The sequence below is a fragment of the Schistosoma haematobium genome, chromosome 4, assembly GCF_000699445.3.
Source record: "Schistosoma haematobium chromosome 4, whole genome shotgun sequence".
NCBI classification, from domain to species: domain Eukaryota; kingdom Metazoa; phylum Platyhelminthes; class Trematoda; order Strigeidida; family Schistosomatidae; genus Schistosoma; species Schistosoma haematobium.
The window spans coordinates 40,477,501-40,505,451 of NC_067199.1; the positions used below are offsets into that span (position 1 = coordinate 40,477,501).

General features: G+C 34.9%; 1 protein-coding gene across 2 annotated transcripts in view; it reads left to right on the top strand.

The window, feature by feature from the left end:
- The window catches only part of MAP3K1_1 (Mitogen-activated protein kinase kinase kinase 1), a 75,524-nt gene that overhangs the window by 18,794 nt on the left and 28,779 nt on the right, over positions 1-27,951 (top strand). For both annotated transcript variants that reach the window (XM_051216414.1, XM_051216413.1), the window contains exon 4: positions 2,356-3,164. In XM_051216414.1, coding sequence (XP_051067004.1) covers positions 2,356-3,164 — 809 coding nt within the window. The remainder of the gene's footprint in view (positions 1-2,355; positions 3,165-27,951) is intronic.

A 27,951-nucleotide genomic window follows, 5' to 3' on the forward strand; every position in this document is an offset into this window, starting at 1 on the left:
TTTGGACTTTGTAAGTGCTCTGGCTATTATGTTAATGATATACAAATGAAATCCCAAGTTTTAATTGATATACAATGTTTCCCAATAATAGATTATGATTTCACCAAACTACTGAGACTTTAGTTTTACCTATTGTATCAGAAAACCATTTTAAAATTTTTTTTGTCGTAAACTTAAATATATTAGCTCATAGCCAAATTAGATTGCAAACGAACAATCATATATGCATGTCCTGACAAGTTTTACATTACGTTTATATGTGAGAGAAACTGATGAGCAAACAAAGAAATTCTAACCCAATATCATTTAACTAGTAAAGAGCTGTCTGTATAGCTTCCATACAACTACTTGATAATCTTTCATTGTACGAAAAGTGACTAATCATTTCCCAAATATTTACTTAGTCTATCATTGTGTCTATCATATTTTAATTTATCATCAAGTACTGTAGATGTTTTTTTTTTTAGAAAAACATATCATAATTTGTTTACAGGTTTTATATATTATTTAGGTCAAAAAACAGAAGGTGGAGACAACTTTCCCATAGAAATATCACTTCATTTATGTACTCTGAAAGTACCATTTAAAACTACTTTTTCTTATCTCGTTAAATATTGCTCATATTGTATAGATTCTCATAATCTATAAAGAATGGATATGTTAGCCAAATGACTATTTTCAATGTTGTTCTAATAGAGAAGTTCATTTTTACAGAAAAGAGGAAAATATTATTATAAATTATCAATTGCTGGGAGTAAACTAATGAAATTAATGGTTAGTGCATTCTCCTAATTAAATTTTATTCTTAGGTGGGATCGTTCTACAAAGTGTTTCAATACTATGTTAACCCTAACTTTTACTACAATGCTACAAACTGAAGGAAATTTGGACCCAGTAAATTGAACACATTTCTTGGTGGTATATAACACTAACCCTTCTAAAAATCTTAAGATGCAATGAAATACAAATTTGTTCTATTAATTCACAAGCTTTCTAAGCAAAAACGGTTAGTGGCTAGCAGTGGAATCCAGGACGCGCGTTTCGTCCTATTTGGGACTCGTCAGCTGAATGTGCCTGCATCCCAGAGTTGATGTCCACTCCGGGATTTGAACCCAGTACCATTCGCTTCAAACGCCATCGCATTATCCACTTAGCTACTGAGTAGTGGGTAACGCGATGACGTTTGAAGGGAACGGTGCTGGGTTCGAGTCCCGGAGCGAACATCAACTCTGGGATGCAGGAACATCTGTTGACCTGTTTGGTCAACAGATCTTAAATTTTCATTTGACACATAAGCTGATTCAGTTTAACATTCCCTATGAGTCATAGCAGCATTAACAATTTTATTCTATTTTGTTTGGTAATCTTAAATTCAGATGCTTTGACTTTAAACGATGCACTTTGTCATTAATCTGGCCATTTTTCGGATTGTTAAGTTGAGTATATAATTGCAGAACCTGACGAGGATTTATCGAAAAGAATATTCATTGTTCAAATATTAGTCTCTTAATATGATGGGGATCTCACAAATATCTTACCAGCCTCACTGTTCGAAATAAGCACAAGATGACACAACTCCGCGATAAGAACTATCAAGTGGTACTCAAATAAAAAAGTTATTGGGTTAACAGCTCAGAATAAGGCTTTTTATTGGGTGTTTGGATCTACATTTCTGATTGGTAAGATAGAGGAAGGGAATGGGACAGAGTGAAGATTAATCAGACAGTTTCACACCCTCGAAAGTTTATTCGCGTAGACTGCGTTCCAGAAATCATAACGAGGGATAATGAACAGCAAAAGCAAATGAGACTAAGCAAAATACTAGAGCAAAACTCCATACAGCCAGAACACAAATCTCTAAATGGCCATGACTAAGTCTCATAACGTTTAGGTCATTTGTAAGAACTAGGAAATAACCAATTTTAAGGCAGACCAAAATACAATGTAATGTATAGAAGGCTTAAAGTAATATCAGTGACTCATGGTTAAAGAGGTGCATATTGCAAATCGGAACTAGCGTTCTTACAAATGAGGTAGAGGGTAGGGCTTGTAAAATACAGCTATATTCACATTTTTAGTATGCTAAAGAGAAGACAGATATCGTGTTCACCACAATATTTTGCTCCGATTTCTTTTTGTAACCACTTTGGTTTAGAACTGAGCATTATTAAACTTCTTCAATCCCAAATTGAAAGTTGACTTGACTTACGTGTTCATCGCACTAATATCTGGAGCGTATCATCGGTAAACTTCGATCTAAGCGGTTGCAGCCTTAGCTAAAGATAACCACAAATGTATTGTAACTTAATTACTTGATTGATTGATTGTTTAATTCCGTGTTTTTTTTCTTATAAGGCATTCTGCTTCATCAACAACATTTCGTCCAGTAAGAGATTGTAGTCCTTTAATTCTTCGTGAAGGATGCTTAACACCAATTGAATCGGAAGAGAATAGTACCAATAATAGCCTGAAATATCGGACTCCTATGAAATCAACAAATAAAAATACTACTGCTATCACCACTACAGTTTATACAGATAATTATGATAAATTACAGGGACCACTAATTAATACAATACCTGCGATTACAAATAAACTCAGTCACTCAACAACTACCGCAGATTTACTTCATGGTCCTACACCCAGATCAAATTTCACTCATGCAAGACGATCATCATTTAAACCAACTACCTCAATGAAACAAAAATTTTTGTTTCATAATACTCCAGTTAATCTGCCATTGATCACTAATAATCAAACATCAACAACTGTAAATCACGTTAATACTTTTAATAGCACACCAACTAGTAAGCAACATATCTGTCCTCCTTCTGCACAACAACAAACATCAGTTCATGTAACTGGAACTGCAATTACATCTACAAATAATACTACTATGTTAGATGAATCTGCTAAAATATGTACCTTATGTTTACATAATTGTCATGTCGAGACTACTATTAACAGTAGTAATCATAATGGAAATAATCTGATTGTAGATAATGGTGAAGGTGGTGGCAATATAAATCTAATTGATCCAATATTAGTTTGTCAATCTGTGGTTCCAGATTACGATGATGACAGTAATGATAATGATGTTAATAACGAAAAGAGAGCTACATTTATTTGTGGAGCTATATTTCATACAAGCTGTTGTAAAATCTGTAAGTTCTTAGTGTTCATTATTGGTTTTCTTGGTAAATTAACCACAAAGTTCTCACATTTTGAGATTTATTTCCTAATATATACATATTATTTCTTATTTACAATTTTTTAAGTGAAAATAGAACTAGCTATACGAATTCTTCTTATTTCAACTATTTAACAATGTGTACTAAATGATATCAATTTAAATTCTTATGAAATCAAAGAGAATAAACTCTTTAGAGAATGATGATTACAATTGATATGGTAAATAGTCATATTCGATAAGATTTTGTATTTTGCCTTTTACTTAGTAGTTCTCCAGTTGATGCAATCCCTGGCACAAACTACGTTCAACACTCTCATCCAGTTCATTATTAAAATTGCACCTTTTAATATTGCGATGAGGTATCCAGTATTCTGTCAAAAATTAATTAACTTTTTGCAGCTTTCTTCTTAATGAGTGAATATTTTGATTAAATATTAAGGAGTCTGTAGAAACGAATATAAAATGGACGATAATGGAAAACTTTCACATTTCGACATAACCTAGATTGTATATATGCTTGTCTGGTGTTTTTCAGTATATCCTTTTCTTGTTACAAAGCCACTTGAACACTTTCATGTTACAGTTAGTCAGCACTCATACTTCTTGAACAAGTTGAATGTAAAATTTTTCAGCGAATAGTATTTGAATTCCTTAATGCCTATTTAATTTTGCTTTCCTTGGTAGTGTGTCACTTTGTATCGAATATTACGGGTTTATATGTAGTATTTCATAACTGTTCATTATTCTTTATCATAGCGTCATCAGTGACTCACAACCGAAAATAACTGCTGATTACTCTATGCTGTCACACTACACGTCTAAATGCCGTAAAGTAATTCAACAAGGTGAAAACCAGGAAAGTTGAAATGATATCTATCAATAATAGTGGAAGCCGAATGTTGTAAATATATTTCAAAATAAAACAAAGATTGAAATAATGTAATCAAAAAAATTTGAAATAATAATAAAACTCAGAATTTACCAATGCATGTACATGCAGCAGTATGACAGTACCACTTAGGGTTTCTAATCATAAACTGCTTCCAATCTAGAAGTTCGCACTTCATGATACGACCCAGTTCAACCGTCAATAACTTTATCTAATTTTGCAAATATTGCTTATAATCATATGTGTTGGTTACATTTTGAATGCTATTTTAAACCGATCACAACTATCAAACGTGGGGTAATATTTAAACATTTAAGTAAATACATTGAATACCTAGTAAAGTTGTCGAAGCCCTAGAGCTGTAAAAATGTAATTTAATCCTTTATGGTTTGTTCATCGTTCTTGAACCGGTGCATTAGATATTGGTGAAAACCGCAAAATAATAGCTTATTCACACATTGAATTATATCATAATTCAAAACTAAATATTTCCGCCTCCTAGGATGAGTTACCATATAAACAATTCAACCGTAACGTTTTATGATATTGAACAATACATAAGTTAGGTCTCGGGGCACCTCCTTAGGAGCTAACGGATACCTGTTATTTCAGTGAATATAGCATTGCTCATAAAACGGGGTAAAAGCATAATCAAGAATGTCATTACTTACTTACTCCTGTTACCCCTCGTGGAGGAGCATGGCCTCCCACTATCACTCTTAATCCAACTCTGTCCTGGGCAATTTTTTCCAGTTGCTATTCATCCTTTTGATGTCTGCTCCCAATTCCCGATGTTGTGTGTTCTTCGTCCTTCCGCTTTTCGATTTCCCTTCAAGATTCCAAGTTACAGCTTGCTTCGTGATGCAGTTAAATGATTTCCACTTCCAATTTCCTTTCCTGATTTCCTCTTCATTTGGAAAGCGGTTTGTCCTCTCCCATAGTAGGCTGTTGCTGATGGTATCCGACCAACAGGTATTGCGTATCTTGCGTAGACAATTGTTTAGAGATACTTGTACTTTTTGATGATGGTTGTTGTAGTTCTCCAAGTTTCAACTCCGTACAGTAGAACTGTCTTGACGTTCGCATTGAATATTCTGACTTCGAAATTGGTTGACACTTGTTTTGAGTTCTATATGTTTTTCAATTGTAGAGATGCTGTCCTTGCGTTGCTAATCCTCACCTTTACGTTTGCATCAGATCCTCCTTGTTAATCTATGATGCTGTCTAGGTACATGAGAGTTTCCTTTCTCCCAAAGTTTCTCTATCAAGTGTGATTGAGTTGGTGTTCTCCGTGTTGTATTTGAGGATTTTGTTTTTTTCCCTTGTGCATGTTGAGGCCAACTGCTATAGAGGCTGCTCCTAAACTAGTTGTCTTGACCTGCATTTTTTTGATGTGTATGGCATAGAAGGGCTAGGTCATCTGCGAAGTCCAAATCGTCTAGTTGCATCCAACCCGGCTCATTTTATTCCGTGCTTCCCGTCAGATGTCTAGATCTTCATAATCCAGTCAACTACCATGGGAAAGAGTAGACAGCCTTGTCTAACTCCATTCCCCACTTGGAATGCATCTGTCAGATGTCCGCCATGCACCACTTTTCTCTGTAGGCCGTCGTATGAATTACGAATGATGTTGACGATTCTCTCAGCTACTCACACCATAGTGTCGAGGAAGTTTCCATAATGTTTGCCCATCCACATTGTTAAACGCTTTCTCATAGTCAATGAAGTTGATGTATAGTGGCGTATCCTAGCATTTATTTCTGTCTGACTACGGCGCCTTAGATGGTATATTGTCAGGTTCTGCTGCTTTCCCACTCTTAATTTGTCTGATTGCCATCCTGTCTTCTTCGATCGTTGGTGAAGTGACATCTATGGGAAGATCAGTGTGTGTGGTTGATTCAATGGAACTGAGTTCAGTGGGACGTGTCTATTCAAGAGTCCTCCAAACTGCTGTGCCTATCTGTTCTTCTGTTCTTGAATATCAGTGATTAGCTTGCCTCCTTTGTCCTTAGCCGGTCTTTGTGGTCTACTATATTTCCCTGCCAGTTTCTTCGTTGTGTCATATAGTTGTTTCATATTTCCTTCTCTTGAAGCTTTTCCGCTGTCGTTGCTAGCTCTTCCACGTGTTTCGGCTTATCGGCTCTCATGCTCTTCTCCAATTGCTTGTCTGCTTCAGTGTATTCAGCTTGTGCCTTGATTTTCTCTGCTCTTATTCGACTATTGTTAATTGCGGTCTTCTTGTTCTTCCTTTCTTGAATCTAGTCCAGGGTTTCGATAGAGATCTGTTTATTATGGTGATGCTTTTTGCGGCCCAGAACCTCCTAGCACGTCGGAGTTGGTGTTTCTTTGACCCCCTTCTGGTTGTCCTTCATAGTAGTTTCTTCTTCTGTAAGTAGATCCTGTAAGACATGGAACCTGTTGTTGAGAGCTATCTGGAATCCATTGAGTTTGTCAGTGTCTTGAAGAAGGGTTGCATCAAACATTTGTAACACTGTCTCGTCAGTTTTCTAGTGCTTCTTTAGCTCCAGTTTTATCCTGACGGAAATTGTGTGCTGATCTGAAGCTGTGTCAGCTTCTCTCTTGGTTTTCACTTCTTTCATTGATCCTCTGAATTTTTTAGTGATGTAAGTATGATCAGTCTGATTCTGATCTCTTCCGTATCCAATCTTTGCTGTCCAGCTTGTGTTCAATGGGTTTCGCTGATTGCAAGTAGAGCCAAGTTGTATCTCCTCATTTCTGTAGCTATTTGACTGGTCCTCCCAGTCTCCTACATTGTCCGAACATTCCATGTACCTATACCGAATGTTTTTCTGGTTGTTCGAAGTGTCATCGTCCTTGTGACATCCGAAGAATCTCGGCTTTCATCATGAAGCGTAATAATAGTTTAAATGGTTTAATTTGTTTAACCTGGTTAGCGTTTTTTAGCAAGATTGTTTTCTCCGTGATGGGGTTACTGTCAGTAGTTCCAGAAGAGCTACAGGCAGATTTAATCTCACATTTTATTGATGAGTGCAGTAATACGATAAAAAAATGTAAATAAATATTGTTCACTCACCTGCTAATAAAAAATTTATTTACGTCTTAATTTCTTAAACAAATATCCAAAAATACTTTCATCTAAACACAAAAAATTTTTCATAGTTTGTGACACCCCGGTACATTATGGATGTAATCGTTTCGGATACATATTAGATACCAAGTATATATATAATGTTGGGCGAAAATTAAGCAACAATAAATTCGCGTTTTATTTAAATCCGAAAAAAACCATTAGTCATCTGTCCGTTGTGACATGAATAATTATTTTTATACATCGTATTGATATAGTGATCCAGTAACGTGTACTTCCATAGGCTGCGTCCATGTGATAAGCTGGTTCCATTTTTTAAATCCAAAGTATTTCTGGAGAAATAGATTAATAGTGAAAATCAAGTAAATTGAAGGTGAATGGACTGAAAATAAACCTTGGAAGCGATTGACCACTGTAACATAAGTCTCTCTTTAAGAAAATAATTATCTTATTTGATCTTTCTGAAGCATCCCAGATGACAAAAAGTCCCTCGAAGCTGTTTTTTATTTCATAAGTTCTCCACTGTTATATAGAGACCATTGCGCTCTAAATTGATCCCATAATAAATAATTCTGTTAGGTCTCAAGGGATAAGTACCAAGATTCTGGTCATATACTTTTGTAAAAGTCAAACTAAATAATTTTGATCCACCTACATTGCTAGTTGACAATATCACTAAATGCCTGAGATTTATGTTATATCTATGCTTTTATAAATACTGCACATCAATTTTTTCTGTATTACTTTGTGGTCGTGAAACGCTTAGTCAGAGATAATACATAATTTGCTAATATTTGATCACACACTCTTTTAGAACACTGTCAGCTTATGGCAGAACCTTTCCTTAATTTATTGTTGACAATGTTAGAGGTAAAGTAATAGGCTTATGTGTTGTATCCAAAGTAGATAAAATTATGGGTAAATTCCGGAAACTATTTATGGACTATTATTTATATGTATTGGCATTGCATAACTACTAAGTAACTATATTGTACGTATATTCATATTCCTTTCATTATGAACTTCCATTTCACCTGTTGACTATTATTGTACGATTTACTATTCTTAAGTTATTCTTAATTTATCAGTTGCAGGCTCTGACGATCACAGACACGTTTTGGCTTGATCTTGTATAATTGTTATTTTGTATTTTATGGTATGATGCGGTTTGATTTGCTTGTATATAAACTATATATGCCTGAAATACATGATTCATACAGTGGAAGGTGAGATCTCATTGTAAACCAAACGGGTAGGGATAGGCGAGAACGATCATTGAGGATTTCGAATCGACGCAAGGCTGCTAGTGATGGTTGACGTGTGATATGATTTACTCATGATTTTTATTCAACATCACTTCCATTTTAATTCAATGTGATGATTACTCAATGTAGTGTTTGTTTTGTTTCCCTAGTATGATAATTTTTTCTGTACAACAACGATATTCTTGTTTTAAATTAACATGAACTATACTCAGCATATGATTTGTTATAACTAAGTATTTTTTTACATATGTGATATTATTCTAATTATTATTCAAAAATGGGTGTATGAATCAATATATAGTTGAGTGTATTTCCGACTAGACTCGTCGTGGTTGCTCGTGTTTCTGGCTGCTTGTTGAATATATTTCCCTCTTCCGAACTTAGACTTCTCTCTCTAGTTAGCAGGGACGGGTCGGAATGGCTAGTTTATCTGTGATTGTGTCACAGAATCTTTGTTCCGTTCTTAGATTAAGTGCACTCGTAATCTCTTCAAACATAGCAACATGCCATTGGTTTAACACAAGAATGATGTCATATCAGTTGGTTAATGGGACTGAATGTTCGTCGATTGATGTAGTTATGATGTGTTTTATGTGATTCACCCTTAAATGGAATGCTGGCTGACAGGCCAGTCGGTGGATTCTTTGACTGTTGGATTGAGCCTTGGAAAAAATACAGACTCCATGATTTAAGTTCTTACGTTCATCACACTGATACAGTAATATCCATTCTTTATCATTTTATATATCCTGAATTTTAGTATTTTTATAACGACCTGGTTCTTTCAAAAATAATAAGTATCACATATTACTTAGCACGGCACATGTAAGTGTAGCTATTCGGAAGAGTAGAAGAATATAATTTGAATAATTATACTAATCTTGGAACAAAACGTCAAATCCATTCATTCATGACATTGGATTCATAAATGTTGTGATCATCAGACACTAGTTTCTAGAATCTCTTGAATCTCAGTCATCAAGTCTTATGGTCCTATACTTTTCGATCCATTAGCTAGGGGGAACTTTAGTAATTGGTTACTGTTGATTGTATGTAGGAGTCTGATACTTTGTCTTACTAAACTATTGCTTTGTTAAAACGTGGCGCTTTAAGGTTAGGCAGATTCATAGCATACGCAACATGTATCATCGTAGTAGATACCGACTAGTTCAAGGTTCAAACAACTTATTTATCCTCTTTTTTAGTTCAATCAATTAAGTCAATTGTGTTTTCGTTTCTTTTATAACAATTTATTGTTATTGTTCCACACCAAAAATTAATATTAATGCGATATTTAAAAAAATTAATGAAAAGCTGTTATATTTATACAACATTTAACAGGCCAAGTCGAGGTGTAGAACTTGCGCACAATTTAATTCACATTCAATTAAGTATTTCACACACATATATGATCGTAAAAATATGACATTAGTATCTAGGATTTAAGTAACTTTTGCACAATGACTCATCTCTATTAAAACTGGAAAAATCATACACCAGACGATAGTGTTAGTTTATAAGATCGGTGTGATTGTTAATAAAAGTACAGAAGTTGTGATCTAGTTTCTGCTCTCTTCTGAAGGATTTTGTTAGTTTTTTTGTCGAATTATCTCTTCATCCTTAGGGTCTATCTCTATTGTCAGTTTAATGATAATTGCATAGGTGTGAGCTAACTACTGTGATTGTCTTAAATGATATTTTGATTACGGACGAATCCAGCAATCTATACTCTTGACTTCCATTGATTTACGATATGGGTCTCTCCCTATCCAATTTCATTGATAGGTTATTGCGGATGTCCGCTAATCCTCAAACTAGGACCAACCATCTCAGTATTAATCAATTTTTCACTGGTTCATCAAAGGAATTCAGTTTGTGATGAGGTTTTAAACTGTTTCTCTCTCTATTGCTCAGTAGAACGTAGGCATTTTATGCTTTAGTTATCACTTGTAATGATTAGTTTTACTTCTTTTTGAATATCTACTAATCTAATCAACTCATAAAATGTGATATAAAAGTTTAGTGAAATCAAATTTAACGAAAATATTCAATTCCTGCTTTGTTTTCCTCGTCCTCATCTGGTGAAAGTCAGTTTTTTTTCCGGGTTTTAAATCACTTTGTCAGGTCATAATAACCGACATTTTCGACTTTATTATGATTAAGTGGAAAACAATGACGATGAAAAATGAGAATGTATAAAATAAATTAATTATATGCATTTAGTAGTGATGTCACCATAGTGTGTGCATGCATTAGTTCGGAAATACTATTGTTTATACTTTCTGACGCGCGTGTATTTAACTTACGGACTCCATCATAACAGTATATGTCAGAATAACAGTGAAAACTACTATTTGTTACTATAGTTTATTTGTAAACCTCGTTTCGTTTATTGACTTTATTAATTCAGACTGTTATTTAAAAAAAGCCTGTACACATGAATAAAAAATAGTATGTATTTCCTAAGGTGCAATGAAATTACTTGACGTGTATTTTCAATTCACTCTACTGACTGACCTAGGACTGTCAGATTCCAAAGCAGCTATTGTTAGATTTACTGGAACAACAAATAATAATTTGTTTGTTAAATTTATGTTCAAGGTAATGAACTCGGCAATAACAACAGTAAAATCGCATAGTTACGATACACAAACTTCACAGCCATGTTTATATTGAACTTAGTTTGGTCACTATTTACTGATTTTCAGTATGTCCTTATACTATGAAACTTCGTGATGGAAAGTGCGTCGATCATAAAATAATTTCAAAATTTTTGCAACATAGGATTCTTGTTTTGTAAACTTATCGTATAGTTCTGGATTGGAAATTATCTTTCTTGTACTTCATGTATATATATTCAGAGAAATTACTCGATGACTGAAATTCCTGTATAGCCTGCTGTCAAGTATCATAACTAGTATGATGCATAGCTACCAATAGAACGCTAGTGAGTTCGAATCTCATCACCGTCTAAGTATCTCATTAACCTAAAAAAAATGGACAAAAAATGAATATCAGACAGATAAAACTAAAAAGGAAAAAAACATGAATAAAACAATTATAGACCACAAGAACTTTACTGTTCAGCTGTGTATATTCCATTCACTAAAAGTAATTATATGGTATCGAGAGACCACTTTTGATCTTACTGTAGATAAAGAGAGAATATAGAGATTTACTCATTAGAATTATATTTTGATATTCAAAATAAAAATTTCGATCTATTTATTACTGAGTTCAATGTTTTATCTTATATATATATGTATTACTGACGTTGCCGTAAGCGCTACTTTACTAACACTTTAATTGGAGAAATGGCAATAAATGTAACTTCACTTCCTTCATATTTGCTTTCAGTTTTCAAGTTTATCCACTTCATACTTAAGTACTTACTACTTCCTTCACTAATTGCTTACTTAAGCTTGTTAACCCTCTTCAAACGTAGGGCACCAACCAGGTATATGCAACCACCTCTGTGCCAAATTCACCCTTCAAGTTGTCACCAACTTCCATTCATCGTATTGAATTCCCACATGTTGTTCGGTCTAACCCTTACTTTCGCCTTGAAGACTCCAAGATAGGGCTTCAGTGTCTCGCGCATTCAGTGGTGCTGGTCTACTCAATAGCCTTTCCAAGTGTTTTACTCACCTGTTCCGTTGCTGTTGAGTTTGTGTGATTGGTTAGCCTTTTTAGTTCTTGACTGGTCGCTCTGGTGTAGCATATGTTCGTGCAGGCTTCTTGGTTGTATCATATAGTTGTTTCATGTTTCCTTCTCTTGCTGCAACTATTTTCGCTGTAATTGCCGGGCCTTCCACGTATTTCCGTTTATCAACTGTAACGTTCCTTTCCTCCTGTTAGTTTGCTCCTGCATGTTCAGTTTGTGCCTTGAATCCCCTTCTGTTGTTGATTACTGTTTCCTTGTCTTTCTTTTCATGAATTTTCCCGTGATGTCGATAGAGATCCACTATTTATGTTGGTGACTCTTGCAGCACAGCACCTCCTTTGACACTGAAATAATTGCTTCCTTGACCCCTTTCCAGTTTCCTACTGTGGTTTTGTCTTCTAATAGATCTTATCAGGCTTGGAACTTGCTACTGAGAGTTATCTTGAATTCGTTCAGTTTGTCAGCTTTCCGAAAGAAGAGTGTATTAGACTTACTCAATGCTGTTTGTCCGATTGTTCAGTGTTAGCTTAGCTCCCACCAGGTGGTGTACTGAAGCTATGCCAGCCCCTTTATTTGTTCCTAGGTCTTCCATGGACCTTATGAATATTTTATTGATAAAAGTGTGGTTTTTCTGGTTTTCAGGGTTGAAATCCGGTGAAAACCATGTGGCTTTGTGTATGCGTTTATGGAGGAAACGGTGCCACATATAAGCACGTTGTTTAAAGCACATAGATTTGCCAGTCTATCACTATTCTCGTTCGTTTCTACCAGTCCATCCCGTTTTTTGATGTTTCTGTACCCGGTATTGTGCATACCGACCTTAACGTTGAGGTCCCTCATCAGGATGGTCGGATGCTTTTGTGAACAGTTCTCTACGATTGATTGATTGAGAAACTGTCGTGTCATTTGTGACTCCACTCCTCTTTTCACTTTTTCTCACTTGAGCCTCACATGTTTTATATTTTATATGTGTCTGTATATTTGTTTTATTTTTTTTAACACATTCGATGACTGATTGATTCAATGAATAATGGATTAAATTTATGTGTTGTCAGCTTATTCTTTTTTTAAATATTCATTTCTAACTTAATTGTTTTCTTTTAATCACACAACATACCTTGAAACTAGTTTACATTTCTAACTCTCTCAACTTTTATTCATAACGGAAACCTTTACTTTATAACTATAGTTTCGTTATTATTCTTACTGGATATTTTTCTCAGTATAATAATAGCAATAATAATAATGTGTACGTTAGAAATAGGAACTTTATTATCACTGTTCCATTTTATATTTTAGGAGTAAGGACGGTTATAAACTTAATCATTTATCATAATTCATCCAACATTTGTATGTTTGAGGAAAGTTTATATTTGCTTTTTGTAATAGTAATGACTATAGTGAGAATTCATACAATCTCTCTCTGCATAATGATTGAAAAAGTGAGTTGAAAAATGAAAATAATTAGGTATTTAGTTGGGATGACTCACCAATCCACTGTTTAAATATTAGAAAATATTAAAGGGAAAGGTAGTAAAAAATAATGTCAAAATATTATGTTGAATAAAGACTATGGTCTATTTACAAGTGGCACAAGTAATAGTTCGTGTTAGTGATTTTGTTGTTTATGTTGTTAAGCTACTAACAAGTAGTTCAGTTCGAGGGGTTCTAATTTCCATAGTGACCAGTATGGTTTCTGTTGTGAACAGGAAAACAAGAAGCCCTGACAAACTACGAAAGCTATTTTTCGGGATGTTATTCCATTTCATTCAAAGCTTGTAAAACACATTTTTGTCCCTAATCTATTCTACAGAACATAAGCTTTCGTCCGATGTTTGATTCATTGCCATACCCTTTTTTGTTCCGAAGCTATTGTAATCTAAACATAATATTTTGCACCCTATTTTCTACTCTAGTTCCCAGCTTTGGACATAATTGTACTTTTCCCAATTATGTGTACGTTGTGGTCGGGTTATTCACTTACTTATTCATGTAACTTTTTACACTGAACTGAAATCAGGATATCCAGGAGTAGATCGAGTAGTGTTCTAGCTGTCTTGTCTTCTCTCATTCTCGTGCTTGTCAGCCAATCAGGTGGTGGAATAATTTCCTCTGTACCCCACTTCGAACTCACGCGTACTAGCCTCAAGGTTAGGCCGGTCAGCCTATAGCCAAAGGTCTTAATCTGGATTAGATAAGTATCCTCAGCACCAAGAGTGGGTAGACAGACCAAAGGACCTAACTGTTTCCCTACCATAAAGCAACGCAAAAACTGCTGCTTGTTATTAAACTGAGTCGTATTAAAGGAAAAACGTAACTAGGGCTAAAGGATAGGAAATCTTAGATGATGTACCAAGACATTTGCTCTACAGAATGATTTTCGAAGGTTAGTCAAAACGAAACGTTTTGCTTCATGCTTTTTATTTAACCATTAGCCTATTGATTTTATTTCTTGGTAGTTAAATTGTACAGCTTTAAATTCACTTATTTTGCCAGCCGATCTCTTTCATGTAGACGTTAATTACATTTATTTATATACTTCCACCGAACACAGCACTATCAGACAATCTGTTAAGAAAAGTTTTTATTGAACTGGTTGCTGTCTTTTACGTAAAATATTTCGTAATAAGTGAGGACCTTAGTGAAATGTTTAAAATGAAATACAGGAATCCATACTTAGCGTAAGTTTCATGCTTAGTGATGCGAATCAGTGAAACGGGTTGGAAACATTAAATAAATAGAGGCAGTATTGACCGTTACTTCGTAGTTGCTGTAGTCCATTTGATCGAAATGTAAATGTTGCACACATCGAAATGCATAACCCAAAGGCTCGAAGTGTGTGCGAATTTTCTGCAATTATTTTCCGACACTAAGTGCATTGGGTTTTGGTTAAAGATGTACTCTTTCTTTGCATTCATTTGAATATTGTTTGCCATACGATTCTTCACTTATTTCCCCGTTTTCCAAGCATTGATTTTTAAAACTTCCATTTTCTATTGCAGTAGGTTTACTGTCTAACGCAGAATCACCGTACTAGTTCTCCATGTTTAAATATCTGTTTACAGCACACCAAAACATTAGGCAATATACATAAGTAGATTACTATCTAATCTACTCAACGGGTTTCAGGTTGTAGTGACGCTTAAGATATGACACTGAGTTAGTAGAGTATGGTGTTTTTCGAAAGGAGTTTTCATCGCAGACTGGCATGTTTGAGGCGAGCAGCATTTCGTCCTAGTTTGAAATTCTTAGGAAAGTCACACAACCCTACATAAAATTAAACTTATATTTAGTAGTATGTTACTGCTGATCTTTCGGATAGGGATCCATGTGAGGATTCCATTTTAAATTACTTTCGATCGCATAAATCTTAGTTTATTAAACATCTACCCTTTCTTGTTTCGTACTAAATAGAAATAAATAAACTCGGAATATTTATTTACTTCAAATGGATATTAGATTGAGATAAAATAGTGTTACTTTGTGTTCGATGTTATGATATTATATTCTTCGATCTGACCCAGTCTCATTTCCTACTTCTTGCCGAAGGGCTATACAGAGCAAGAAAATTAAACCAATAGAAGAAGCTTTTACTTCTGAAGGCGGTATCATTATATATTAAAATATGAACATGGTACTTTGACTTGGTGAATAATCCGATTACTCTCAATGACCCGGCCATACTTGCCTCTATCTCACCTACCGTGTGAGATTGTTACGATATATGGACTTTCCAGATTCCCCAAGCACATAGCATACGCATAATTAATAACTTCATGGCCGTTTCAATTAATTGTTAGCATTCAGATTTAGAATATAATTTTTATCCATTATGCTAGATAACAACTCCAAATACCTTTATTTTACTGTTAATTGATTATTTAGCACACTGAATCATTCACTAAAAGAGCTAACTTTATCAACACAAACCAGTCGTCTGGGTATCAGAAATCGGTGATTTGAATCTTCTGATGATCTCTTGTAATCTTAGATATTTATATATTATTTATTGTTTGTATATTCTAAGCATTTTACTTATATCTATTTCCAATTTGATCTTGAGAGAGTTAAACACAACTTACTAATTATTTCCGGGGTCTTTTTCCTTATAATCTGTTTTATTTCTATCTCATTTATCTTTGCTGTAGATATAATTATTCTCACAGATGCTTGTTTTAATGGATTAAGAATCCTATACTTTATTAATAAATTATTATTGGATAAGGAAATTTATCCTTTCCAGAATGAATCATCAATTTCTAATTACCTATCTAACCTCTTACTCTCCCTCTCTCGCTTATATTAATAACTCTCAGTATACCTTAATACTTCTTGTTATGACTCAAAAAAAAAGAGCCTTTATTTCTTAGATAATGGAAGATAAGCTGATTTTTCATCAAAGTAACTATCCGGCATATGTTATATTCGTCAAAAGCACACAATATGCACTGGACACATTGATCTAAACACTTATTGCTTTTGTAAATTTATTTCAAAAGAAATTTATCGCTACAAATTGCATAAAATCCGAAGCATTTGCACAATCGTAAATCATGTCTACCAAATGATACAAATTTAATTTTGCAAATTGTTTTTCTTATATCCGGACGAAGAATAAGTGAGTGGTAACTGCTAGAATCTATTTATGGACTATTACTATATGTATTGGCATTGCATAACTACTAAGTAACTATATTGTACGTATATTCATATTCCTTTCATTATGAACTTCCATTTCACCTGTTGACTATTATTGTACGATTTACTATTCTTAAGTTATTCTTAATTTATCAGTTGCAGGCTCTGACGATCACAGACACGTTTTGGCTTGATCTTGTATAATTGTTATTTTGTATTTTATGGTATGATGCGGTTTGATTTGCTTGTATATAAACCATGTATGCCTGAAATACATGATTCATACAGTGGAAGGTGAGATCTCATTGTGAACCAAAAGGGCAAGAAGAACCAATAAGGACTCAGAGTTGACTCTAGGTTGCTTGCACATGTTACTGCGTCATTGGTCTGGCACAATATCAATTTCGTATCAGTGTTTTAATTGGTGATTTAGTCACGTGATATATTAGTAGTCCGTAAGGGCATAACAATTTTAGCTAGCTACCTTTTTGCGAAAGTGTGTGTTCACCATCAACATGTTCGCATCAAGATTTGTGATCGTTGCAATAGGAAAAAACTACATCCATTAAAATAACTTATTATTTAATTTGAGTGCTTTTGTCCCTTGTTTTGATCACAAACTAAAACTTTAATTACGCACCAAATCTTCGGCTGCTTTAAGGATTATATTCGATAACAATTAGATCACATTACTTACTTTCTTACTTACGCCTGTTACCCCTCATAGGAGCATAGGTCCACGACCAGGATTACCAAACCAATACTGTCCTGGGCTATTCTTTCCAGTCGTTTCTGATTGTTATCGATTCCTTTGATGTATTCCTCCGAGTTCCGACTCAATGTGTTCTTTAATCTGTCACTTTCCATTTAGCCGTGAGGATTCTGAATTAGGGCTTGCCTCGGGATACAGTTTGATCACCTCCAGGGTCTTTTCCTAATTTCCTCTTCAGCTGGAAATTCGTTGGTTATCTGCCACAGTAGGTTGTTGCTGACAGTATCCACCTTACATATGTGGAGTATCTTGCGTAGACATCTGTTTATAAGTACCTGTACTTTCTTGATGATGGTTGTGTTAGTTCTCCAAGTTTCAGCTCCGCACAGTAGAACTGTCTTTACGTTTGTATTGGAAATTCCGACTTTGATGTTAGTTGACAATTGTTTCGAGTTCCATATGTTCTTAAATTGTAGTAATGTCGCTCTTTCCCTGATAATCTGTCCCTTTACCATCACAGAAAAAACGTCCTTGTTGAATCAGTGTCTGGAAATTCAGTAGTCAAATTTTTTAATTTACAAATATTTTATAATGCCTTATTTTTCTTTGTGAAATTGAGTAATTTGTTATATTTACGACCTCTTAAGACAATTTTTAGAAGCTTTTGGAACCAAATCCAGAATTATTATTATTATTATTATTATATTCATATAAACGAGTATTGCGCTTTGGGCACTTCTCATACAATTTATAACTTATCAGTCATGTAATTGGAATTTAAGCAAGATTTTTATGAATACCTCACTTACAAAATTTGCACTGAATGAAGCCACCTCGGAAGTACTTATATCAAATAAATATATATGTCAGTTTCCCTACTACATTAAAGTCATTCATTAGTTCTCTCTTGCTAAACTTTGTTTATTTCAAAAATATCGTATCAAATCTGGGCTGTCTATGATGCTCAAGTAAGTTACGCTCCCAACATTAAATATAATATTTGATTAAGTACTTACAATAATAATTCGAATCTAACCGTGATGATTACAATGTTGATCAATTCACTGACATATTGCTTATTCAGCTGAATGTAAGAAAGTGGTTCTAACTTTTATGGATCTGTGACTTTATTACCTTACTGGTTTAGCATATGTGGATGTTTATGTAGGGGATACAATATCTGATAATAAATATTAGAATGTTTTTATGTCATTTTGATAGATATCAGTCTATAGTTGTCGGATAACTCCCAATTGACTAGACTTTTAAAACAAACTACATAATTTTTGAACTATTTCACTTCCCTGGCCACACTTTACCTCACTCACTTCGCTCTACTACTTCACCCATGAATTAGTCTATTTTATATCAGAACATCAATGAAATGAGTTTATTGTTCCCATTGTTTAGTATGTCTGTCTAATGTATTCATATGATCTTATCTGTGTGTTTTGATGTCGTGCTCCCCTCCTATCTCGTCTATTTATATAAATATCTCTCACCTACTGTTTGGTTGTTTCTCTGACAAATCTCTCTGTGTTGTTACACTATCGACTGACTGTCTGCCTGCCTACCTGCCTGACTGACTGACTAGTGGGGAGTGGAGATGAAGATGAAGATGAAGTGAAGAAAAGTTACAGACCCAGATTTTAGACATTCTCATCAATATTAGATGACGCACACTCATACACACACGCACACAGGCACGGATACTTGACTTCTACTTCGGATAGAATGACTTGTTTTTCATCATGTTTTATTTGGACCATGAGGCAGTGAATCACTGTTTTTTATACTGTTGAGGATTTGATGATTAATCTTCTTGTTCATTTACTCAATATATGGACAATTTTGTCTTTGATTAACATCCTTTATGAATTGTGTGTTCTAGCAGTATCTCTCTCCCACTCACTCTTTCCTTTTCCCACATGCACACCCAGACACATACACACAAATGATCACATAGTACACTTTTGTTGTTGTATTTGTTTGTGCATATCATCCTGTGAATGCATTAATGTTCTGATTTATCTTTTTATTGATTTACGTCTTTTATATAATGTGATTACTGCGACTAAGCAATGAAATAGTTCGAATCAAATTGCTGGACTCACACTCATTCGTGTGTACAGTTGGCGTATGCAAAACGTTTAGACAATTAAATTAGACATTCAGTGACTCAGTATGTTTTCTATTGGCTGAGAAGGGCGATTTACCCTTTATCATTGGGGATATCGTGTTTTAGGGGTTGTCGTTTTGCGAACTGAACTCATGTTAGCATATTGCCTTTTTGTATGGATACCTTGAAGTATTAACAATTATTGAGCTATAAGTTTATCTAGCCCTATTTGATGCCTCACTTACTTTCCTCTCCCGCACTCACGTGTCACCATAGCCAACGATTTTAGTGCGCAAAACACTGTCCCAGGTCTACTGAAACCTTACTCCAAACTACACATTGGAGCCTTCAACGTACGCACCCTATGTCAAATCGGTCAACAGGCTTCCTGGCTAGAACCCTAGAACCTCGTACCATTGATGTATGCTGTGTCTCTGAGATACACATACAGGATCCCAGTGTGGTCATTCACTTGACTTCACCTCGTCAAAACGGAGAGCCAACGAGATACACCCTCCGTGTTTCTGGTGACCCGACGGCCAGCTCTCGTGGACTGGCAGGAGTAGGCAAAGCACTAAGCATGAGCGCGGAACAAGCACTGCTAGAGTGGATCCCCGTTAACAGTCGTTTATGTGCTGTTCGGCTAAACGGCTCCGTAAGAAGTCGGAAGGATAGGGACACACGTCGTTGCCTTTTCGTCGTTTCTGCCTACACTCCCACCGACTGCTGCTCAGATGAAGTGAAAGATGAATTTTACAGAAAGCTATCTGAACTTCTTCAGAAGGCTAAACGTTCAGACGTAGTACTCGTAGCAGGTGACTTTAATGCCCTGATAGGTAGTTTAAACCAAACAGAAAGGCATTTAGGTGGGTATTTAGTATTCCGACACGACGAACAGATAATGGTGGTCGTCTGCTGCAACTGTGCTCAGACAATCATTTATTTTTAGCAAACACAAATTTTAAGCATAAGGCAAGACATCGTCTATCATGGCGACCCTCTACACCAAACCAACGATGGACTCAAATAGACCATATTGCCATCAGTCATCGTTTGAGAGGGTCGGTAGAAGATTGTCGCTCATTCTGGAGTACCTGCTTGGACTCCGACCATGCCCTAAAACGGACACGCATCTGCTTGCGCCTCACTGGACGCAAAAAACCACAGTAAAAAGACCTATTAGAACTGAATTGAGTAATGAGGAAACCAAAAGTAGGTTCTAAGAACAACTGAGGTTACACTTAGGTAGCTTCGAAAACGAGGCTAACTCAGATGTTGCTTGGAAAGCTATACAAACAGCTGTGGAAACAGAAGTGGCATCTGTTAGTGATTTTAATGAAAGGGTCACAAAAACCAATGGATTTCCTCAAAGTCTATTGCACTGATGAATTCTCGTATACTCATCCCATCAGGCTCTGAACATAATGAAGAGCGAAAACAAATCAGATCTAGGTTGAGCAAAAGTCTAACGAACGACCGTGATCAGTGGTGGGCAACGAAAGCAAAAGAGATGGAAAAGGCAGCGGCTATAGATAACACCAGACAGCTCTACAGAATAATGAAAGAAACTGGAATTAATAAGTCAAGTGTGAGACGATCTCGGAAAAAGATGACACTTATCTGCTCCAGTTCAGACGTTTAGAACGATGGGCGGAGCATTTTAAGGAGCAGTTCAACTGGCCTTCAGCTAATCTACAACTACCCACCATTTCCAGACAGCGTGAATGGGATATTGAAGTAGGTCCCCCGACTCTTGCTGAAGTTCAAAAGGCTATAGTTAATCTGAAACGAGGAAGGGCAGCTGGTCCAGATGGATTGGCTCCAGAGGTCTTTAAGGATGGTGGTCCAATTTTAGCGATTAGGTTGGCTAATATTTTATCGGCGTCCGACAATGGTGGCCTTTCTTGACTTGAAAGCAGCATTTGGCTCTGTAAACCGCGAGATTCTATGGCAGTGTCTGTCATTGAAAGGCGTACCTCAGAAGTGCATAAATCTTGTGAGGGCTCTTTACTTGAACACTACCAGTCGAGTCAGAGCTTATGGCGAACTGTCATCTGCTTTTGCAACCTCAAATGGTGTCCGTCAAGGCTGTCCACTTTCTCCATTTTTGTTTAACTTCATCATAGACCTATTGATGGAAATAACATTCTCGTCTACTGAATTCTTGGGTATTGATCTCCTTCCAGGAGATCCACTTATCGACTTAGAATACGCAGATGATATAGTCCTGTTTGATGAAAACGCTGATAAAATGCAGCGTCTTTTGGTAACATTAAGTAACAATGCCAGAATGTTTGGAATGCGCTTCTCTCCCTCTAAATGCAAGCTGCTGCTTCAGGGCTGGTCTGCGTCAACACCTGATCTAAGGATAGAGTGTGAAGTAGTCGAACGCGTTGACAACTTCACTTATCTTGGAAGTCTGATCAGCCCTAATGGGTTGGTGTCTGACGAAATCTCAGCACGGATTCGAAAAGCTCGCTTGGCTTTTGCCAACTTACGTCACTTATGGCGAAGGCGGATATCCGTCTATCAATAAAAGGACGAGTGTACTGCGCGGCAGTCCGTTCTGTTTTAATTTACGGCAGCGAAAAATGGCATTTAAGAGTAGAAGACACTCGTAAGTTACTAGTATTTGACCACAGATGCCTTAGAAATATTGCTGGCGTCTGCTGGGATCACCGGGTAAGTAATAGTGAGGTTAGATGAGGTTGTGAATCATCATCGACTGAGATGGTTGGGCTACGTGCTGCGTATGCCTGAACACCGATTACCACGACGCGCAGTGCTGACTAATGTTAAAGATGGTTGGAAGAAAGTTAGGGGCGGTTAAACCAAAATGCGGCATCAGTGCTTGAAGACACTAACTTCTAGTCTGATCTATGTTGGTAGATCCAGACTACTTGGTTGGGGTCCGCATGACTATCGTAACCAATGGTTGGAGGCTCTGGGTGACACGGTTCAGAATCGATCACGATGACGTAAGTGTATACACTCTCTGTCTTCCCTTAAACTAAGAGATTAAAATTGCTTTATATCTTTTTTTTTCTACGAACTAATTCTTTCTTCCTGTACTATATCCTTATTGCAATCTTTCTTTCATATATTACTACCTCTGAATTAACTACTTTTATGAATCCGGTGTTTATCTTGTGTTAATGAGGTATGGCAACTTGGACCGATGTACATATGTGCCTGGTCCTACGTTGTAGCTGACCGATTGACTCGTGCTTAAAGTTTATCCATTTTTATGGATCTCTAAAGTTATACTTAAATTTCTATCTTTTTTATTGTATTTGTGTTATGTTATATGATTGGTTGTTTGAATATTTGCAAATAATCGAGAAATCTATTGATTTCGGTATTTTCATCGGTCGTGTGCAAGTTGTGAAGAGTTACCATCCTAATTGGATTACCTCCTATGATTTAATGCTTTTGATTTGACCGTCGATTAGTCTTTGTTTTTTAACCCTAAACTTCCAGTATTTTTATTGGGAATTAAAGGAATTTTCTAGTAAGAAGAACTAGAAGTTTAGGTTATTATTTTATCATGCTGTATAAATTTCCAGTTTTTTCATCAAATATTTTCTTTTATTGTTCCATGAACTCTTGAAATAAGAATGTACCTTGTTTTATATATTCTTCAACTCTGTTGATAGGGTGATGGTAATTTTTTTCACTATCATAAATGTGACAGTCAAGTCCAATTCAATCAGTTTATTCAAAAATTTCTCTTTATCCGCTCTCAGTCAGAATGAGGTCTAAGTATACAAGAATCTATGCAGACAAGTTGAGATCTGAATTTTCTGTAGTATCTTGACTAGTACATACATATATAATGATACGAAAATCGGCATTTTCTAAAAGGGCCTGAAATTTTTACAGTTGATTGTCACTATCATAAGATTAGATTTTTTTATGTTTTTATTTTCGTTTTATACAATTAAAATGAGTACATTACACAGTTTCATAATTTGTATGAAGAATTCTTTACCTTACCTAGAGCAATTAATATCGTTATTTAAATATATCATTGATGTTTATTTAACAATAATATTTATTGTTCATGTAATGACTAAATAAGCAAATAATTTACTTACTATCTGACGAAATTACTTACTTACTTGTTACTATTATATTCTACTCACATCTTGCACATAAACAAATATTGACATAATTTAATTATCAATGACAGTTGTTTATCTGTAAGTAGATGATTGTACTGTGTAAGTGTAAATAAACACTTACAAAGCAATATGTATTTACAGAATAATTCTCTTTCAGTGTTGTTTTCTTATTCCCAATTTTTTTTTAAATTTTCTTCTCTCACGCACACAATGAAGTATACAATAATAAAGAATGTCTTAATTTCAATTTCGCTATTTTTTATAATTAAAAAAAGACCCAGTTGATGATTCTTACTGTCTGTCATATGGTTTCGGTATTTTCCTTTTACATACACATACGTGCATATATTTGCAAACATGATTTTACCATATTTTCATCTATTCCCTCCCCTAACTTTGTTGACTGTCGGTTAGATGGTTGGCTTTTATTTTTCGTTTATCAATGTTCATAACATAGGATGTATATATATGTAATGGTAAATAATAAATACATGTTGTTTTTGTGTATACGCATTTAACATTATTAGTATAGTTTAAATTTATGAATAATGTTGGAAAACTATAACATGGAAAATAAGACGATAGAAGTGGTGTATTATTTGTTTACCCTTCAAAAAATATGAATGGCGCCATCCTACAGAAGTAATTTCTCTACACCACTTAACATTTTGTTAATCCTAAACAACATCGTATTCCATTTTACGGTTCTTTTTCCTCTCACTAATTTGTTCTTTACGATTAACTGACAGTAACTCATAGAATATTCGTAAGTAAAGAAAACAACTGTTAATAAAAGCCTCGATACAAGCCGTCAGATATTTGTTAAGAGTGTAGTACTCTGATTGTATTTTCGTAATGGACAACATAAGTTTCAAAGTTACTACGAAACATTTTTCTTTCTGAACTAACCATCTTAATGATGATATATATTTGTTCACTAGAAGTATCCGTCAATTTTTAAGTAAAGCAACAAATTAATTTGTCAATCAATTTACCATCCTAACTAGCACTGTTGAACAATGAGAATGATTGGTGGTTTCAAAATTCGTATTAATTCCAGAAAATAAACAATACTGGAATGAATAAATGTATAGATTACTAGTGATTTTAGTAGTGGTGCTAACTTATTAACTTAAGAAAAAAAGATATAGTCTAGCCAATTAGAGTATAAATGTTTATAATAATCCACTTCTTCATGTTGACTTGTTATTTAACTATATAATTCTTAACTACTATTGCCTATTCTATGATCAACTCTCGAGAATCATTTTCAGAAACAAAATAGCCAGTTCATTTTATGAAATTCTGTGTGTAATTAAATTCATGGGTTGACTTGAGCTGGTGTCATCCAACCAATCAATAAGAACTAGTTGATGTTCGAAAGCTCTTGCCGTTTTAAGAATTCCATATTGCCCTCTAACATTTTGACTTATCATATTAAGATCTGATAATACAAGTTTTAAGAACTTACCTACCACTAAAGAATACTGAGGAGTCCCTAAATTGAACAAGAAACGTCTAATCAACGTTCCATGGTTTTGCACTGCCCTCTCTAGTAAGACTAGCTCTTATTCAGAATAATCAAGAAACAATAATTTATACTGATCAAACTGTATCAATTAGAAGGAAGTCTACTAATATTGAAGCAATAAAGTATTTCTTGACTGAAATATTTTCTATAAATTTCATACACATAGTTCCCTTTATTATCTTAAATAGAGCAAGAACAAAGATTGGTGCAGAATAATATGAATTCATTTTATTTCGTTAGGTTCTCATCAGCTGCTTACAACCTAAATTATTTGAAATTCAAATTATTACAGATATTGACATATTTATATATAAGAGTGTGATGAAGGATCATTACATGTGTATGATGATGTAGCGAAGATTCAGATAGAGTTAATGAGCTCATAAAATGTTTGATTCGAATAAATAAATAAAGTTTGAGAGGGAAAGTTCCAGAACATTGAAATAGTGATTAGAACTCATGAAAATAGATTAATGGTAATAAAGAAAATATGAATTGAAATCAATCAGTTATGTATGATGTAATTTATATTTCAGAAAGAGTTGCAATAATGACGTAATAAATAAATAAATAGGAGCAAATTAATAGAAAGAGTGGGGGTTATTGTTACCAGGGTAAAGAAAGATTTATTACTGTCTCTTTTTGTATACATAGATCTGGTTTTAAACGTTTGATTGCTAACGCTTCAGCGAATTTCAAAAGGTTCGGGTTTGATTGTTTGTTAATCACCTTGATGGACTTCAGTATATCAGCTTTATGTCCTGTATCAAGGAGATGTCTTGCGATAGCACTGTTGAATGCGTTCAATCCATTTAACCTTAAACTTTTCGGAATATGTTCTTTGAATCGGACGTAGGCTCTCCTTTCTGTTCTACCAATGTATCTGCTTTGGCAGGTACATGTAAATTTGTATACACAGTTGGTGGTAACATGAAAGGGATACCTGTCGACCTTTGATTGTGTCAAAGAACATGTTGTTTTGGACAGGACAATCAATTTCGCTGCAGGATAAGTTCTTGTCAGTGCAGTTTTTAGTCTCATATTGATTGATCCTGTGACATCGTCACCTTTGAATTGAAGTTTAATAAAAATAGGCTTTTTATTTGCTGTAATTTCTTTCGGTTTTTTATCTTCACATTTGCCGCATTTCTCAATAAATTTCAGTGGGTATCCGTTATTCTTTAAACATTTTTTAACATTCATAACTTCCTCTTCTAGTGTATCGGAAGTACATATTCTTTCTGTTCTGTAAAACAGTGTTTTGACCAGTGTCTTTTTGTAACTGATTGGACAAAAGCTATTGAAATTAAGATAACTACCATTCCATGTGTCTTTCTTATAAACTGAACGTTGAACTGTACCATCTTTTCTTCTTTTCATCGCGATATCGAGAAAATGGAACTTGTTTTCTTTTTCATGTTCCATAGTGAAATGGATATTCGGATGTGCTTCGTTGAAAAACTAGCAAATTTATTGCATGTTGTTTATTATTACATACGATGAAGGTATCATCAACATACCTCGAATAATACGTCATTTCATCAATCGCTCGTTTGAGTTTGGTTCTTTCGAGGTTAGCCATGAAAATATCTGCTAGGACAGGACCTAACGGACTTCCCATCGCTACACCATCGGTTTGTTTGTATATGATATCGTTGAACTGGAACTGAACATCTTTTGTACAAATGAGTAATAGTCGTTTGAATTCTGGTACTGGTAGAGGTAGGATGTCAGAATGTTGACAAATTATGTCTATGGTCTCAAGAAGTGGTATTTTTGTAAACAAAGAAGTTACATCAAAAGAAACCATAAACTTACCGGCAATATTTATGTGATTCATGCTGTCAGCAAATACAAATGAATCCTTTAGTGTATAGGTGACTAATCGTTGACGCACTGGTTCTAACTTATCTGCCAACCATCGTGCAACTTTGTGGTATGGTGAATTGATCATTGACAAAATAGGTCTAAGAGGATAACCTTGTTTATGTATTTTCGGTAATCCATACATGTGGGGCAAACGGGACCCACGAGGTCGTAGATTATTGTAAGTAGAGTTATCGATCATCTTCTTTTTCAGATCTCTGAGTACTTTGGTGATTCTTTTCTCAATGGAATCAGTTAAGTCTTTGTTACTTTTCTCTAACTTGAATCTCATATGGTCATTCGAGATGGACTTCATCTTAAAAACATAATCTGTTTTCTTCATTAGAACAACACTTGAGCCTTTGTCTGACCGTAATATCATTATATCGTCATTTCGTTTAATATTTCGTAATGCTGTTTGGTGGTCTTTGGATAAAAGCTTAGACTGTGGTGCGGGTGAAACAAGATATTGGTTTGCAATATCGACTAGTTTAGATTTAAACCAGCCTTTCTTTTCTTCACTAACTGGGTGCAACTCTTTAATTTGATCAAATAAATTCTCAAATTGAGTTTCTGTGTCGATTCTGTCGGCATGTGTTTTGGGGATATGAAATTTAAATCCAAGTGACAAGGCTTCTGTTTCTATCTGATTTAACTTCATTGTTGATAGATTATAGAGAAACTTTTCGGGGTTTTCCGGAAAGCCAAAACATAATTGTTCCTTTGACAGAGTCTTTGACAAAGTTACGTGGAAATTCTTGCATATTTTGCTTTGCAGATCTTGTATAAAGTTGATAAATTTTATGCGACATACGATACTTAGATTGTTGATTAATTCATCAAAGGCATTAGTTTCTGCCCTCAAACGTCCAATCAGCAA